Below are 20306 nucleotides of genomic sequence, written 5' to 3'. Positions count from 1 at the left end.
TTTAATTTTGATTCATTCTTAAAAAATATGCTTTTTAAATAAATCAATCCTACCACAGAGTAAATATCATATATGTCAAACAGCAACGATGACATAATGACAGCATTTTGTTTTTTTATTTCATTCATTACCTGTCATTCAGTTTATTGGCGTCTCGAAGGCGATGTGGTTGTTTGTTATTGTTGAAACTAAATACGAATATATATTTATTTCGAAATAATTAATACTATCTTATCGTCCGATTTTATCATATCGATTATGATTAATCAACTACAAAAACTGAACGTAGTATTGTTATAATGTGCTGTTTTGTTTAAGAAAAATAGAGTGAAGAAACATTACTTAGACACAGTTTTTCTTTTCATTAGTGAGTTTTCAGTGAAAACATGCCTTCTGGTCAAAGAGAAGCCACGGTGTCTATACCTTTAACACCAACGAGATCCGATTTATATTGGCGGAGAATATTTAACAAGGTACATTGTCCCACTTTTAATGTTTGCCTGCTTATTATATACTACATATGCGCGTACTATTGAGACGGAACTTCTTCCGTTATGTAGGTAGAGTTTACCGGCTTGTTTTACCAGCAGGTGAAAGTTTACCTTGGTATATTATATTAACCAGTAAATATACAACATTTTTTTATTATTAATGTTAAAGTATTGAAACTACAACACTAGCAGTATTATAAAAACTTGTAGGTCTTTTAGTATATTAAATAATATCTGCAAAATAGAAAACAAGCATGAATATATAAAAAAATACAATAAAATAACTTAAAAATTTAATATTTAATAATAGACAATGGTGTGGTAGTTTCTCTAAATTTTCTAAATATTCCCTTTTAATTATGGGAAAGCTTTATTGTAATATTGAAATCATAATAAACCTACTTTAAGCTAAGAATTAAACTTGGTATTTTTTCTTGCTTAAAATGAAAGAGCAACATTTTATTATTTCAAGTAATTAATTTCAGTCATATTAATATATGCCTTATCGTACCATAATGAGTGCATTACATTACATATTTCTGTAAACCACTTGCCCCATTCACATTGAGTTTCTATTGGCACATGTCCAAAAGATAAAATAGCTTTAAACAACATCAATCTTGGAATGTAAATATTATTGACATCCTATTTATATCTTTGTAGAACAGAATGATGGTTTGTGTAAAAATAAAAAAAAAATGAAATATAATTTTCTTATAACATATGGCCCTACCCATAATTTTATGGTCAGTTAAAATTATAATTTTTTATAGCTTCTCATGTCTTGAACATATGAAGAGTAGACCTAGACGTTGAAAATTGATGGTAGTCACGGACCCCACTAGACCAGTTCCAAGTAATATTTTATACTACTTTAATATATTTTCTTATGAGTGTGAAAGTTATTTAGAAATTCAAGACAATGTAGATATTTTACCATATTCAGTCTTTTTTCCCATGTATGGACTATTGTCAATGAAAAATTAATGCCACTTTAGTAATTGGCATAATATAATACTAGTTCATTGCATTCTAAAGAATGTAAAAATTCATATGGCTTACTTAATAAAAACTGAAAAAACTAAGAGAGAGAGTAAGTCTCTATATTTTGTTTGAAATGTAACATTTTCGACTATCTTATCATCACTTTACTTTGTATTACTCCAGAGAATCAATTTGATGAGTAATTCTAGGATAGTGACAGTTAAAAATATATTCTTCGTGGTCCATGTATGAGTCAGGCGTCAATTGGTAAATTGGGTACTTTAAATTGATTATTTTTTCTTTGTGACTAATATTGTTACTTCCTTTGAAATTTCCTTAGAAAATTATTCATGGTATTATACAATGTATAGAAGAATAGATTTTCTTTAATGATTACTAGAGAATCAAATGTGACTTCACTAGCTTAAACTTATGTTTATATTTTAGCCAAAGGTAGCTTTTTTACCTAAATATATATACAGATTTTTATTTTAAAATTTCCTATGTCCTGTCTAATACCTCTACAAATATGTGTACAAAGTTTTAAGATAATTTATGATATTAATATGATTATTTAAATTGAATTATACTTAACTCATTTTCTAGAAATCTTTAAGAAATAGTATGGCTGACTTATTTAGCTAGAGCACTTGGTTGAGTTAGCAAGAGATGTTTGGAGTTCTACTTTAAAATTTTTATGTTTCTAGATTTTTTCCTTTTATTATTTGTATATATCAACATATTTTGCAATTATAAAATATAAACACTTTATATTTGAGGAACGATTTTTATACCTGTCTTTCCTTAGTCTGTTAAAAAACATAATAAAAATAACAATTCAAAATATAGAATTAGTTAAGAATTAATAAACAGGTTGGAAGTAAAATGAGGGGAAAATCCCTCTCAAAAACTTCGTCGGCATTAGCATTCGAGTCTCGTAAAACATCGATTACGTAAATACCAGACAACTTGTATTCTCGTACTAAAAATGCGCGAAGTATTTTTATTCTGAATTTACGTTCATTGAAATAAAATATGATTCATAATATGTTTTATATAACGTGGTGGTATGGCTTTGACAAAATATGTAATAAAATATGATGATAGTGACTTCGATTCCCATTACAGAAAAAAAAAATACTGCAACAAAATAATAATAAAATAAATTTTGTCAGTCAATTAGCTTTAGTTTTCAATGTAAGAGAGTCTTTAAGATGATAAGGTAATTGTATCACGAAAGTAATTCAGATGAGAATATAAATAATTTTGTAGTACAAGCGGGCGAAGCAGCGAGTTGCTAGTATATTATAAATGTGCTGTGGTATCAAATATAATTATAAAAAATCAACACTTAAAATGTTATTAGTAATTTATCCAAACATCAAACTAGTATTATGGACCAGTTATATATTTCGCAAGGGTTTTTTAGAACAAGTATTCTATTTTTTTTAATATATTATACTCGTATCGTATGTGTTATGTATGGGAAAACCAGATATTTAACATTGCTTATTTTTACGAAGACTTAATATACTACAAATAAAATATTACAAAGCATTGATAATTTTGTATAATAAAAGTTTTTTTAATAATATTTAATACAAGCTTAGCTTAAATTCCAGTTGTGCCCCAGGGGCACAAGCATGCGACTGTAAATGCGACAGGTTGTGGGTTCCATTCCCCCTTGAAGAAATGAAATATTTAATATTTTCATTTCCTCGCTCTGGTAACAAGATAAAACGCGACATTGCATTCTGCCACTCAACACGCAATGCATCCAGAATACGGCAGAAAATAGGGAACGGAAGTGTCTTAATGGGAAAGGGGTGTCTTAACACTAGGTTCCCAGGTTCCCTCTGCCTATGTACGGGATCCAGCGTGAAATTACAAAAAGAGAGGTTTATTGGAGCACTCGTGTACTGATTACATACATAGCATACTCATAGCGTTGTGCAAACGTTAAGTAAGTCATTGATGTTTGTTTTCTGATCTAATACCAGATAGCGGGTGTTAAATGAGTGCGTTAAGGTGAGACATGCCTAAATTTAGTTTAAAACTTTGGAATACGTCTTATCTATATTATAGGCTTCATTTATATATAATGGAGAACGGAGTGTCTTTACACTAGGTACCCTCTATATGTCTCTAGGTATAATGTCTCTAGGTCTGCCTATACACAGGCAGAGGGTACCTAGAGACGTATGTAGTATGGAATGCCAGTATAGTCAAACCATCAAATTTATATACAGTAAAAACACGTTTAATATTCTCCAAATACCATGACTAATTTTTATGTTATAAAAATAATTAAATTCTACCAAAATTTATCAATTCTTGGTTTTTAATAATTAAAACTTATATTTTTAAATATTTTTCCTTATGAGGCCGTCTGTGTACAGTGCCCAGCAGCTGACTCTAAACACGAAGGTTATGTGTTCCATTTCCACTCATGGAATAATTATATAAATATAATTTATTTTAAATTTAATTACATTTCCCCGCTCTGGTAGACGAAGCGCTGCATTGAATCCCGCTAATCAAAATAAAATGTCTTAAAAATGGGGCGGAAAATAAAATGTCTTAATACAAGTATTAGTCGCGTAGGCCGAAGGAACCTAGGTTCCCTCGGCCTATACGAGAAAAAGGGTGAAGCTGCCTTTTTTCTCATTCGGTGCTTATGTCCTAAAAGGAACATTTCACCTGATTTTATACAATGTTACAGTAACCCACACTCGGCGATGATGCATTAGTCGATAAAGATATTATGTTACTTTATAAGTGTAGATAACACTTTTACTGCTTGCTTCGGTCAAGTAAAGGCTTTTTATCTTTTCTTTTGAATTAAAAAAAACCGTCAAGATTATATCGCTTAATCATTATTGTGAAGCGAATCTGCTGTCATTACCCCGTCATCATTGTTGTGGGTTCGATCCCCACTTGAGGAAATGAAATATTTATTTTCATTTCTTCTGTTGTCATGGCAAAGCGTGCCGTTGAGTTCAGCCACTCAAGACGCAATGCCTACAGAATTCTGCGAAAAGTAGGGAGTGAAGTGAACAATCCCTGCCTCTCTCTATCCTGCTACATGCTGGATACAGTATGAAGGTGGAAAAAAAATGTAATCTAATTATTTATTATAAGCTATTTGTAAAAAAGTTGAATCTATGTATAAAAGTAAATCTTACAATCGTTTACAAATATATGTAGGTACTAACTGCTAGCTTTACAACTATAATTCATTGCCGCCGCTGTTGGGGTAAAAAGAGCCAACTGTAATATTACAATTTTCAGAATAAATAGGTCGAGGTGAAACGTGTAAACAAAAAATATTATTTTTCTATAATTTCTAAACTTAGTGTCAACTTAGGTGAATTTGTATTTTATAAATTTATATTTTTTTCTTTTACTATTTCACTATACTTGTCAGTATCTCGAAGCCTGTAATTTGTGGATTCGTTCTTTTCCACTAAATCAATTTCAAAACCGCACTGATTATTTTTATTAAAAAATCTCATCTAATTATAACTTTCTTTACCTTCCAGTACGACAGAGACAACGATGGACGAATATCCTACGTAGAATTGAAAGGCATCATCGAGTCCAGAGAGTACGACCACGATTTGCCCGACAATGTGGTCGACAGGATCATGTCACTGGCCGACAGGGACAATTCAGGGTACCTAGATTTTGCCGAATTCGTCGCCATGATGAAGAATCCCGACTTTAAAGCTGTTTTCGGCCATTTTGTAGCGAGATATGTACATTCTATTATACCCCATAGAGGTCCTGTTGACACTACTGGTGAGTTTTACTTACAATATGGTTTTTAAATTACACAATGCTCGACAAGTCGTGGCCGCCCTGAAGTAAGGGTTTCTAAACTTTTGCGCATTGCTCAAAAAGGGAAATTCTAAAATAAATCTGCGCAACCATCTACAGCCAACTCCAGGGCAGCCACGACGTGTTGACATTACTGTAGAGGCAAATGTGTTAAAGAAGTCCTATCTATTTAAAAAGACCTAATTATATTGAATAGGCCTTGTATTAGGTAGGTATAACAACGGTATGTGGTTTTTATTTCGAAAACCGACTAAATAAATCTTTATATTGTGACCTCGTTAATCACAGACTCGCTTGCGGTTTCGCAAGCTTAAACTTATTGTTATATTATATTCTAATTATATATAATCTGTACCTAAATAGTAGCCTAGGTCTAATTCTCATGTGTAGGCTATATTGCTGTAAAGTTTCATCTTAATCCGTTCAGTACTTTTGGTGTAAAATTCACTATGTTTCACATGTGTATTATTATTTTCTAATTTATGTTTATAATTATATTTTGAGTTATCTCCTTTTGCATGTATGTCTTTTTAAATTCTTGTAGTGTAGTATAATAAACTGTAAATATTATTAATTGTTTGTAAACAATGTAGATACCAGTTTCATAACATTGAATGTTGAATTGTAAATATTATATTTTATTTAGTTATTTTTTGCTCATATTTCAATCACTTTATGCATGCGTTTAATCTTTTGTTTTTAATTTTAATTGTTATTAAGCATGATAATTACGATAATCTTACATGATAATTACGATAATCTTACATGATAATCCATACAAAATAAATGTTTATGGAAATCGAACCCATAACCTCACTAGCGATAATAATTTCAAAGTAAATTAATAATTTAATTCAACATTGTATCATATACTTAAAAAGGTTTTTACTTCATAGTAACATATTTACGAAAGTGCATGTGTAACCTACCTATATATTTATTATTAACTTCATGTTGTATAAAGCTTCTAGTATTTAATATTTTTTTAATACTATAGTAGTAAAATATTTTGATATATAAAAATAAAATATTAATAAATAATTCACGTTATTTATATAATTTTGTTTAATAGACCAGTGGACAGGATTCAGCGCGGTTTCCACGTCAGATGGCGGTACTTTTTATTTTTTTTATTTTATGTGTGTCATTGGTTTTGTTTTATTCGGCCATTCGAATTCATTCATTCTTTTTTCGTTCATACAGTCAAAACATACTAAATTCAAAATTGTGTTCGTTCGTTTGTTTGAAAAATAGTTTTAAATAGACATAGATGAGTGGCTCTTTTTCAATCCGAAGTCATTTAGTAAGTAGTCTGATATTTATTTGGCTTCGACATAGAAAACAATAATAAAAGTAAAGAAAAAAAGTAAAAAAAATTTTTTTATATATTTTTGAATATTGTCTAGAACCGGCTCAATACGGAGTATAAGAGAGTCTAGTGACTTATCACTAAGCTAAGTTGGAAATTTGAAGTACAACATTTATAAAAACTATTTTTTTAAATAAAAAGTATCACAGCTCCGCCATACATTGTTAAAGTATAACTCATCTAATTTATTTGAAACTGTTATCGTCCCGTGCCTGTCATCTGGGTTTTGCTTGTTAACATATTACATATTACATACAATGCCATCTTTAATCTTCTCATTATAATCTTATATATCTTTTATTATTTTTCCTTAAGTTAGTTAAGTTAAGTTAAGTTATTTTTCCTTAGTTTATAATTCATTCATTTCACATATAATATGTACATTAGGTATTTTAGTTTTAACAAGCCTTTATCATATAAAGTAATGGTACGTGACAAGACAATGATATTTTTAATATTATAAATAATACAAGATTATTTTTTTACCTTGACCAATAATAACAATTTGTTTTTATAATAAATAAAGGTTATAAAACCGTTTATGATTAGATATATAAGTAATGTCTTCATAGCTGGTAGGAGAAAAGACAGTGTTGGGTTCTGGCACCAAACCCGCCATGGCTCTGAAATGAGTGGCACAGTCGATAACGAAGGCTGGCAGAGAGAACCTAGTCTTAAAACACTTCATTACCAACTTTCCTTCAAGTTAAAATTTTATTTATAAACTGATTGTATTAAAATAAAAACATTAAATTTTATTTTAAATTTTAGTATAAGAATCATAGTCTGGATTGTTTTTCTATCTGATCTGTTTTTTGAATGGTATTTTAAAAGCGATTTTGCAATCACGACTTTGGTTGTGAATGAACACAAAGAATTTCTTATTGTTATACAGACAAACATATTAAAAATTATTCTTTATGGTTATATTAAAGTTATAAATCCTATCATTTTTTTAAAATATCTTCCATGTACAGACACAGATCCGTTACGATTTTATTATAAGTAAGTATATGTAGATTAAATAAAAACTTATCGCGGTCGTTAAAAGTACGGATGTTATCTGTTAAATAACACGGTTCAATAATCTATACTAATATAATAAAGCGGAAGAGTTTGTTTGTTTGTTTGTTTGAACGCTAAGATCTCTGGATCTACTGGTCCGATTTACTATGTTTTTGTTTTGTATGAAAGCTGCATTCTTCAGAAGTGCTATAGGCTATATAACATTACATTACACATATATATTAAAATACTTTCTAATTTGACATGCAATTTATTCTGCCATGTTAATAACAACCGTCGTTGCTAAGCACCGGTTTGCAAAGTTTCTTTGTTGTTTTAAGAAAACGTCACCCAAAATGAACTTATATTTTGATATTCATCCTTATAAAAATAAATATATTATATAATATTTAATAAATATTCTTATAGTTCAAGCAGGCGTAGCCGCGTCCGGGTCCACTAGTACTAATATAATAAAGCGGAAGAGTTTGTTTGTTTGTTTGTTTGAACGCTAAGATCTCTGGATCTACTGGATCGATTTACTTTGTTTTTGTTTTGTATGAAAGGTGCATTCTTCAGAAGTGCTATAGGCTATATAATATTGCATTACACATATATACTAATAAATTAAAATACTTTCTAATTTGACATGCAATTTATTCTGCCATGTTAATAACAACCGTCGTCGCTACGCGACCGCGTGCGTCACCGCGTCATTTTGATATTCATCCTTATGAAAATAAATATAATAGTCAATTTTAGCATTTTATCTAGATTGAAATTATATTTCTATAGAAAATATATTCTTATATTTCAAGCAGGCGTAGCCGCGTCCGGGTCCGCTAGTATCAAATAAAATAAACAAATAAATAATATTTTCGTGCATTATTTGCGATAAAGTATATTATGATTTTTTTATATACATGCCCATGCTAGCTATGAGGCAGAATGCGGCGTTGACTTCCGCGAACAAACATTGTCTCAAGAATCCGTTGAGAAATAGGGAACGGAGTGTTTTAACACTAGATTTTCCTTTTTATTTATTTTTTTGAGGATCCCTCCATCCCCATGCCTACCTTGCTGAGTGTGGGATACAGTGTGAAGCTAAAAAAATATGCTTGTTATACTTTTTTTTTTAAATACCTATTGATTGATTAATAAATTGAAGAAGCATTTTACTTTGTCTTACTTGGGCGAAGCAAGACACCGTCTAGGAAGGAAGGGTATAAAAATGTTTATATTAATTATAAAACTGTTCTTACCATTTAGATAGAATTGCCAAATACATAGGGAAAACCGCGGACTGTAACTATCACATTATTATTCAATTGTTTCTGATTATATTCTCTAATTATTAAAAAATATATATAAATAAAAACAAGACCCTATTTTGTATATCAGCATACGGTGACCTTCTACGAGCAACAATGATGAATCACTTCGCATACATCGTGTTATCATTGATAAGGAATTCGGTGATATATATAATCGTACTCGTATACATGTAAATATATTAACTTAAATAAATATTTATTTAAGTTCTTAAATACTTAAATAGGCACGATAGGTTTTGGATTCGATTCCCATTCAAGCAAATGAAATATTTAATATTTTTATTTCGTCGCTCTGGTAACGAGGTTCGAGCGCGCCTTTGAATTCCGTCACTTGCAATGGCTTCAGAATTCGAGGGGAAGTGGGTTAAAGGGAAAGAAGTGTCTAAATACTAGGGAGTCAGGTTCCCTTTGTCTACCCTGCTATGTGCGGAATATAGTACAGCTCATATAAAAAGAAATATTGGTATATAAGTGAATAAAAAGAATATAGACTGTATGAGCCTGGCGTGAATTACTTGTATCTATGCCAAATCATGGATTCAAGTAATTTCGAATTCCTTTTTCTAAATATATATTTTTTTATTTCATATAGTAGATATATTTTAGTATGTTTTGGTTGTAGCCTTGCAACCGAAACTTACATAATAACATTGACATTTACAATAATATTTTCAAGATAGTATCGTAATCTGATAACTAATATTATTCCGCTTATTAAACTTAAGGAAAATCCACACGATATAAATGTATATGTAATATGTTGTTTTATCAGATATAGTCGTTTCCATAAAATTTATAAGATTGGTTAGGAAGGTTTCCAGATAACATGTTATCTTCAAGGCGTGGTCCGTGGGTTCGAATCCTTCCGTTGGATTAGATAATTCTTTACTTTTTACGTTAAAATTTACGAGTTTGTGATCCATCTTTACTTTTTACAAATAAATGTTGGTTTTAGTCAACTAAGTTTATCAAGGGTACATAGTAATATAAAGGGGGGTACCTGCAAATTCTTTATTTCCTTGGACTTTAAAATGTAAAATGAAAAATTCCATTTTCTCTAGCTTCCGTAGAAATTTTGACAAATCTCCATGCTAAATTTCAACTTTTCAGTTCATTCCAGTTAGGGTAGCCAGCTAGTTCCACTTTTTTGAGGCCACGAACAGAATCAGAACTATATAGAACAAGACAACGACACACTTTGACAAAACGATATAGGCAAAAAATTGGGTAGATTTGAACTAATTATTCAATTGAAATGTTAGAAAAATAATTTGATAAGGGTCCATTACTAATTTATGGTATTATTTGTTGATAATATATTGGAAAATCCATTCAGTAAAAAAGCTTATTTATATGTAGGTATGTAATAGGAAAACCCTAGTCCTACATTTTATGAGATAAAACATAGATAGGTATACATATTACGTGGGAGGTCTCCATCGTTGCACAATTGCAGCCTTCTTACAGAGGGACGATGGTTCTGCGTCCTCATTTTCATTTATCTGGGAAGTATGTTCTGTAAGATCTGGGAAGTATATTCAATTATTAACAAAACTAGATATGTTAAGTATATTATAAAAATTTTCTTACACATAAAATTATCCATCCAAATTGATATACCGTTAGTTATTCTAACATTTTATCACTATTACCGTTATAAAATTAATATCGCAATATACCTACTTATCGATTCCTTAAATTAATACTATTGAATAGCACCGGCTTTACTTGTTACATTTAGTTATATTTTTGTATTATATTGTTTTTTCTTTTAAATTGTAAAACCATACTAATAATCTATTATCTTAGTACATATTTTCAAAACATTGCGGTTGGGATTAGGAATCGAACCTACAACCGTCGCGCTTACTTAGTACTACATCTAAATATGTGATGAATCCAATGAGTAAAATTGGAATTTATAACTATCCTTGTACCAATATTATTATACTTTATCTTCCATATTATCTTAGATATGAGTACCTACCTATATACTCACAAAGTTAGTATAACGCGTAAGCAACGCGTACCACATTTTTAATATATTGGAGATAAACAGTGAAATAAATACATTTATATATACATATAAATATATAATAGGTATTTTTAAATAAGATATACACATATGAAAAATATAAAATTAATTCTCCGAAAAAGCGCGGCGTTGAGGTCCGCCACTCAACACCCAATGCCTCCAGAATCCAGCGAAATGTGGTGAACGGAGTGTCTTAACACGAGGTTCCCTTCAACCCTGCTGTCTCCGATCTGATCCGATTGACTAATGCTAAATAATCTATATATATAAAGTCGAAAGGTCACTCACTCATCACGAAATCTTAGAAACTACATGTCCTAGGAATCTGAAATTTTGCATAGGAGTTACTTATAGGACGTAGGTGCTCGCTAAGACGGGTATTTGCAATATTCGACTTCTAAGGGGTTGTTTTTGTGGTTGAAAGTTTGTATGAAACTTCGTTACTACAAATGCTAGGAGTCTCAAACTTTGCATGGACGTCACTTATAGGACGTAGGTACTCATGGAGACAGAAATTAATAATAACGTAGTTCACGCAGGCAAAGCCGCGGGCGGGCCGCTAGTATAATATAATATTGAATATTAATATTAACACGTGTATGTAAATTATAATCATTAAAGATCAACAGTTTATTGACATTTGTGATATTTAGTTGCGATATTCAAAAAAACGTATCATTTCTTTATTTGTACAGAGTAGACCTAGGTATATAAGTAACAGTGGTTAGTTTTTTTTTACTTTTCTGTTAGAAATATTTCCACGACTTGAATTTGAACGCGTTACTACCAAATTTATTCAGGCTTGTCCTAACTGTACCGTTATGGGACTATTTTTTTTATTGCAAATTAAAAATTACTTTATTTTCAGTAGTACTACACAGAAAATTAAAAAAGAAGATCTTACCAAAATAAAATAACTTTACTGGTAAGAATTGTTAAAGTAGTTATTTTCCGCCAGAATTGAACCCAATACCCATAAAGTAGTAAATCACATCCACTACACATACCATTTCTATCTAATATTCTATGCACAGATATTTAAAGGTCGCGCTAGGTCGTTACACCTGCTTTATTTTAGAACTAATACAGCGGCTATCTTGAGTGCAATTTGTTTTTATTGTACTAAGTGAATAATTGGAGGTTGGTATTATGCCATATTATGTATGTATTTTTAGGAACTAGGTAAATTGAAAAAAATCGGGAATCTTACTCGGGATAGCCTTTTTAATATTAGTTTTAATTATCAGCTAAATTAACCAACCAATTCATACAGTTTTTGCTATTAATTTTTATTAATTACTTGTGAAAACTTTGAGTTCTGTTCTTAATTTGGCGATTTGAGCGTGCCAGTTGAGCACGAATCGAATTCTTATATATTTTTCTTTTGGTAGCCCCATACTGACAATCCCATTTGAATTTTATTCGAGTGCCCATCAACCAAGATGGCGGAACTACCGCCAATAATATCTGAATTTTATAAATATTATAGTAATATATGATTTTATTTAATATATGTGAACTATGAAGCTGTACTCTATAAATTTATTGGGTCAATCAAAATTACTTTAGTGGATAAGTGGTAATAGATAAACATACATACAGAAGAGAACCCTTTGCTTGCATGATTAATGTTATTATTAATTTAAAAGACTGAATCTGTATAGATAAGAATAAACTAATAGTTGTAATTGAGATCAATTGCTATGATATAATATGGAAACGGTCCAATTCGTAAATAGAAGACTGAGAATTTTTTTTGCAAATATTAAAGGGGATAAACAATTTATAAACTTAAAAAGGAATTAAACTGGTTAAATTTCACCATTAATTCAGTTTTCGTAGTCTAAAAAGGGACCAGCAGTTTTCAATTAATTATAAAATCATGAAATCGATTTCATTTCTTGTTCCTTTTCCGCATAATAGTGAAGTGACTCGAGAAAATACAATTATAAAGGTGCGTCACTAAGCGCATTAGAGGTCCACTGGCGCCGATCCGCACAAATCCTTGCATTGTATCTCGTGCAGGCCACTCGCTAACGTTCACCGTCCATAGTGGACAACACTACCTGTCATTGGCTGGACGTATTTTATGTATTAATTTAGTTTAATTTTAATAAAAAAATGTAAAAAAATTAAGTAAATAAAGAGGAAATTGGGGTGTGAGTGTGTTATGTTGAACATAGTGATTTAAAATAAAAAATCGTTGTTAAGTTAACTATTATGTTGCCAGACAGATGTAGGAAATCGTTAAAAAAACATTAAGAAAATGTATATTTAATATTACATGAATATTATACATTTATCAGTACTAAAAGTTTGTGTTTAGTGAACGTAATGTGGGTTAAAATGTGTAAAAGGATCGAAGGTTGTGGACATAAGGATATAAGCAAAAGGAAAACAGTGAAAAGGGGGCATAGTATTTTGGAAGCCTATGTTAAGAAGATATTAAACTTTTGCAAAAAAATCCTACTGTATTTCGGTACGTTTTTTCGTTGAGTAAACATATTTTTTAAATATGGTTCTATATGAGTTATTTTTACAGCTATAACCATGCACAACGAAGTTATTATTCATAAGTAGAGAAACTCACCTCCGTGCTTTTGTCTCAGAACAATTTATTCCTCCGAGTGGATATCGAACCCAAAACCGTCGCATTACACACTTGTCATTACATAACTTACACACGACGGTCTCTAATAAATTATATAATAGCACAATAATTATATATTACATGTATTTATCTAATTATATTATATATATAACATCGACCTTGATTATAATCTTTTACATATGTAGCATCAGCATGCCATTACTGCATAGTTCATTATAATCTCATTTAGTACAGGTACTGGACCCATGGTCGGAGGTGACGGGTTACAATACTCTGCTACGTTACTATACCAGTCGTGCATGAAACTTCGCTTTGTATAAGGATATGCTATTAACTATTGTTTTATGTCCTTGCTTTTTTTCTCATAATTATATGTTGGTTTTTTTATATTGTTTCTTTATCACTTAAGTTTTAATTTTATTTGACAAAGTTTATTTTAATATTTTCAATAAATATAAGAAAGCCCTTAATTGTAAATATATTATGAAAATTGTATTTTACTAACATAGTAATATTTTATGCATGCAATACTAACAACATATTTTTCTCTTTTTCTCCTATCCTCTCCTATTGTTTTATGTTGACCTGCTTATGTGCGACCTTAAATATAAAAATCCCTTACACCTTTGTAAATATTGAACATTTAATATAATTATAAAATATTAAATCGGATTTAATTTTTTATAATATTTTTACAATTTATGCCTAAAAACGCATCTCCAAATGCGTATTCTATTTCGAAATTTGCACCACAAATTATCTTGTTAACAACAATTTGCCCTTTCAACACGCGGCTACTTAATTGATTTAATACATCCTGTATGCCGTAATGTCACTCTATCACCGCGTGCTCTATTTATTGTTGACATCTATTTATAAACCGGTTCAAATTTAACTAACTAACCGGTATTATTATGCAAAAAATCGTAATTAAAAAAAATCTAAAAATGATTAAATATTTAAATAATACTTTTATGTAACCTATACCCGTTCCTACCCCAACTTCTCCTTTTGTGTTGCGTCTCACAGTCCAAAGTCGTAGCAAAACCATATTCACGTACACAGACGGCACCTACGAGGAGGAGTACAGCTGCTGGCCACCAGCTATATGTATGATTTTCATATCAATTGTGGAAATCATATTGTTCTGCTATGATGCGGCCCAGGGGAAGACTGACGCGACCGGACCCATAGCACAGATATTTATATATAATCCCCACAAGAGGCAGGAGGCGTGGAGGTTTTTGACGTACATGTTGGTGCATGTTGGGTGAGTCTGTTAGATTAATTTTGGTTCTTGTGATAGCAAGAAAGATATCATTTTACTAGAATAAATAGTCTTTACGCTGTATCCCACGTACAGCAGAGTAGCCAGAGAGAACCTACTATTAAGACCCTCTGTTCTCCACTTTCCGCCGATTTTTAGAGACATTGCACGTTGATTGGTGGAAGTCAACGTCGCTCTTTGTCTTGTTGACAGAACGAGAAAATGAAAATAATTAATATCCTCGAGTGCAAAACGAACTAACATCCGTCGTATTTACAGTCAGATGTTGTGCCGCTCCGCCTCAATGGTTTCAATTTTCTCATTTACACTGGGCTTAAATCCTCTTTGGAGGAATAACATCTCTCTGGCCCGTTAAAGAACAATGAACAATAACTAACATAATGTACGATAATTTCTCTTCTTTTTTTCCTTAACCTCACAATAAACAAAAAATAAGCAAAAAACTAATAATTATCTTCCTTTCTTTCAGCGTAGTGCATCTCCTCGTTAACCTTCTAGTTCAGTTATTCCTTGGGGTTCCCCTAGAAATGGTCCACCGTTGGTGGCGGGTTGTTCTGGTGTACCTCGCGGGTGTTGCCGCGGGGTCACTGGCAACCAGCCTCACCGACCCCAAAGTGTATTTGGCTGGGGCTTCTGGTGGAGTCTACGCGCTGGTTGCTGCTCATATTGCTACTATTATTATGGTAATATATAATTAGTTTTCTATTTTCTTTATGTTATATTTATATTTATATTCTTTATTGCACAAAAAGAATAAAAAAATGTACAATAGGCGGGCTTAACGCTAACAAGCATTTTCTACGAGCCAACCTGTCATGTGGGAGAACAAAAAGTGTAGGCGTGCAAAAATAAAAAAAAAAAAAAAAATTAAATATCAATTTTGAAAATACATACAGATATATATAATAAATACGATATAATATATACAAACTAATAAAATATTATATATAAATACACACACATATATATATATATATATATATATATATGATTTTTTGGGTGTTTATTTGTAATGGATTACTAAAAGGATGGAGATGGAGGCAATGGGACATCTGACAAGAGCTAAGATTGAATTTTTTTCACTTTCTCGTTCTGACAGGGTTGTAGCGGAATTAAGTGTCTTAATATTAGATTTTCCCCGCCTTTCCTCCTATGTGGGGAGTAAAGAGTGAAGTTAAAAAAACATATTGAATTCAATGAAAATTTAAATAATGCCAATTATATTATTATATTTCAGAACTGGGCGGAAATGGAATTCGCCATCATCCAACTCTTAGTGTTTCTATTACTAGCAACAGTGGATATCGGTACAGCGGTGTACGACCGGTACTGGAGGCACTTGCAGCAGAATATAGGATATGTTGCCCATTTGGCTGGCGCTGTAGCTGGTAAGATTTGAGTGTTTTTATTTTTTTTTGCTTTTTAAAATGTACTCTGAGAAAGTAGTAAAGTGTTTCTCCATGTTTTTAGTAGGTCTACACGGCTTTAAAGATAAATGTGTTCATGAAAAATTAAATAAAAAATATTACACCTTTCAAATAAAGTACATTTTATTTTAATAATTTACAATAAAAAAAAGTTTGCCGGTTTAGATAACTGGGAAATATTTTTATTTGTAGTATTAGTATTTTTCGATTTAATTAGACAGAACTGGTTCTGGACTCCATCACAATGTATCTCCAAATAAATACAAGACGTGCGACAATCTGATTTACTATTTTTTTCTATTTTCCAGGTCTTCTAGTAGGTATAGGAGTTTTAAGGAACTTGGAGAAACGAAAATGGGAAAAACGCTTATGGTGGGCGGCAGTAGTACTATACTTCTCTTTAATGATCGCCGGCGTCCTTGCCAATGTGTTCTGGACCTCGCATTTTAAGTGAATTTTAATAAATATTTAAGGTATTTGTAAGTTTTATACTTTACAACGTACTAGCGATCCAAACGCGGCTTCGCCCGTTTATTTTTGAATCGCTCTGACGTCTGAGATCGATCTTGAGATGCCATTTTCATTCAAAAGTTATATATCTGTGATTGAAAACGGCATTTCAGATTTGAGATCGGTTTATAAAAACGGGTCTTATCGTTATATTATAGCCAAATTATACAAAATCTTTACATAAATTGCAGCCTATGTGCTATTATAATATATGAGCTATATTACTGTAAATTTTCATATAAATCTGTTTAGTAGTTTTTGAGTTAAAGTGGAACAAACATTCATTCTCACAAGGTTCTTTATAATATTAGTAGTATTTGTAAGTTTTGTACCAACGTATTTGGTAGGTTTATATGACCAAAAATACTTAGTTAATTATGTATGCTGTTTTTACTTTGTATAGCCAGTAGAGAATTTGTGCGTAATAATTATGATTCCTTTATGAGATTTTTAAAAAATATAAGTAATAATATAAAAGCGTCTTGATGGAACTGAAGTGTCGTAACACTAGGTGTCCATGTTCCCTACCTAATAAGCTAATGTAAATAAAGCGATACAATTTTTACAAGATAAAGTATATTTGTTTCCTCAGTCTAGTTAAATAGGTGTTTAATAATTACATAGGTACTCAATAATCAATCTCTTAAGGCAAAGAGGTGTCCAAAACTATAAAAATATTTATATATTATCTGTATATATTTTTTATTTTATTCTTTTTGTAATACTTTTGTGGGTTATTTTTTCTTGCTGGCTTTTTATATATGTACCTACTACTGTTAACTTTCGTGATGTAAATTATTAGTTATTCTATTATTTTAGAATACATGTAATTAAAAAAAAATTGAACTTTTCAATTATATAAAAAATAATACGTAAAGTTACTTGAGAAATACTAAGAAATGACGTCGTTCTCATTACATGAATAATGCTCAATTTAAAAAAAATAACTACATGCTACTTGAAGGCCTATTTTTGGCCTAATTAATAGTTAATAACAGTTTACTTTTGGTTAACTTTGTAGTCCATAACAGTATGAATATTTAGACTGAGGGCATGGACGTAGGAAGTAGGGGGGCTGCGTAGTCCACTCCAAAAGTTTTACTAGCAATATACAGACATATTCGTGTACTCGTATATGTGTAAACGAGTCCAGCCATCTCCCAGCTGCCGCAGAAGCCAGTAAAATTGCTTTGAAAAGACAATATGCGGCGTTGAATTCCGCTATTCAGCAAGCAGTATCTCGTTCGGGCGGAAATTGGAGAACTGAGTGACTTCACACGAAATTGTCAAATAAATTGCAGTTACTAAAATAAATATTAAAGCTTAGGATCGTATTGTATTTACAGTTCTTGCCTTATAAAAAGTATTTTTCGATTTTCTACTATTTTCGTACTTTGTATGTATATTTAAATGTTTTAGGTAATTTGAATAAAGTATTATTGTATCCAATCGATTAATTTAGTGTTAAAATGGTCACTATTATTTATTTATATTTTAAAATATTTTTGTAACCGTCCTTTTACTACAGGATGATTTGTTTAATTTATTTATATAATTCAATCAATCAGCCTATACGTTGTTGCCATTTTCAGTTGTTACTATAGTAAATTAAACTTTTTTTTAAAATTTTAAGTCATGTATGAACAAATACTTCAGCTATTAGTCATTTTAATTTTAGAAGTTTATTATTTATTATATCTTATTGTATAATTTTATATAAATGTTACAGTTACCATAATGTTAAAATACTATAAGAGATAGCTTCTCTTTACAAAATTTGAACCTAATATCTATCTATCTACTTCTTATGCACTGAAAGAACAATATGTGTGCCTTATTGTACTTTTACACTTTTGTAATAAATTTACCATTTTTTGTATACTTACTGATTGATATGATAAACTAGGTCTCCATACTGTGTGACATATAGTATAGTACTATAATTAAATATTTATTTCTGCAAACTTTAATAGCTGTATAAGAATTTCGATTTAACATTATTAGTGACTGGCAGGATAAAGGTGATATGATGCATTTTTGTACATTTTTTTTTTGTGATTGGCTTGAATCAAATTTTCTTTAGAAAAAGAAAGTTATATTTCATTACTTTGTAATAAAATATTAGAAATACATTATAACGATTTTATTTATTTCAAATTTAAGCACAAGGGTATCTTTTTGAGTCATGATATATTGTTTTTCTCAAAATTCTAATTGCAATGTATTATATTATTATCCTTACATGTGTTTAATTGATTATAGCGCCTGGAAAGATTTAGTATCGGTGATTTTTTTGGAAAATGTATGGATTTATAATATTTCTTAAGTTTTTAATTTGGATGTATACTGTATGACTTTTACACATAGTAATTAATATCAGGTGCAAATTCAAATTCCACTTGAATTAAGCATAAGGCTCTAACTTATTTAGATTGAAATATTTTCAATTGGCTTGAAGTATGTAGGTAATTTTTACACTGCCATAGTAAAATAAAGTTAAATAATTAAGAATGACCAATTTGTAAATTTTTCATTGCTTTTAAAAACATTAAATAATTTAACTAAACAAATTAAATTTGCAGCTACAAATAAAAAACTTTATTATCTTTTTATAATTACATAATTATTACTCTATATGAATTTTCTGACTCAAAAGAACTTTACTTTGGAAGGCATTAGTTAATATAATAATATTACATTATTTATTATTAGAATAGTTATTGCTACGATTTTATTACATGTTTAACGTTAATTTGGGTCCATTAGAACACACACATTATTTCTTTTGTATTCTTTTATGACATTTTGAGACTAAAATAGAAATCAATAGTAACTGTGATACACTTATCATTGTATTATTATTTTGTTTTTAGCTTTAATTATTTTAATTGTTTTTAATTTAATGTAAAGAGATTTATAAGTGCAGCTGAAATTGTAAATTAAATCAGAAACTGTTTTAATATGATTGACATTCTATTTCCTTTTATTACGAAAAGAAGTAAATAAATAGAATAAAATGTCTATACGTAAGTGTTTGTTTGAATTAATTTGTTAAGTTATTGTATTATATGATAAATGGAACGCACACAATTACGTATTTTTAAATTAATTTGATTATATGCCATTTTTTAAATTTCCGGTTGTTTTATTTTGAGCTTATACCTCTAAATCTTATTTATTTATTTGCAAAGCTATGTTTATATAAATTACCATTTCACGATTATTCACAACCACTTTATATTGCATGCAGTGTTTATCTTTAAGTGGCAGTACATTAATTGTTTTAAGTTAGATTTACTGAAATGTAATAATGTATGAGCCGTTGGTAAACTTAATAAAATAAAATAAAAATAAAATAAATTTTGCTTGTTCAAACACTTATAATCTAAAAAAATAAAATTGCTTAAAGTAA

The 20306-nt window shown here is 30.1% G+C and overlaps 1 protein-coding gene across 5 annotated transcripts; it reads left to right on the top strand.

Annotated features, from left to right (window-relative positions):
* The first annotated feature begins 139 nt into the window (after positions 1-139).
* Positions 140-20029, top strand: rho-4 (rhomboid-4). Of its 5 annotated transcripts, XM_085199881.1 has the most exons (8): positions 140-473; positions 5018-5276; positions 6388-6429; positions 14699-14939; positions 15427-15640; positions 16195-16345; positions 16693-16857; positions 18030-20029. In XM_085199881.1, exons 1-7 carry the CDS (start codon positions 387-389, stop codon positions 16836-16838), a joined length of 1140 nt encoding a protein of 379 aa, XP_085056007.1. In that variant the 5' UTR covers positions 140-386; the 3' UTR covers positions 16839-16857; positions 18030-20029. The 5 variants fall into 5 exon arrangements, with proteins under 5 accessions (XP_085056007.1, XP_085056014.1, XP_085055999.1 ...); XM_085199888.1 differs by having other exon boundaries at positions 14735-14939; positions 16693-20029; XM_085199873.1 differs by having other exon boundaries at positions 16693-20029.
* Positions 20030-20306: the final 277 nt, after the last annotated feature.

This window comes from Heliconius melpomene, chromosome 2 (genome assembly GCF_056956725.1).
Source record: "Heliconius melpomene rosina isolate 202511_hmr_F chromosome 2, ASM5695672v1, whole genome shotgun sequence".
Classification (NCBI taxonomy): Eukaryota; Metazoa; Arthropoda; class Insecta; order Lepidoptera; family Nymphalidae; genus Heliconius; species Heliconius melpomene.
Note: the sequence above shows the minus strand (reverse complement) of the source record. Positions and strands in the feature narration are given on the sequence as shown.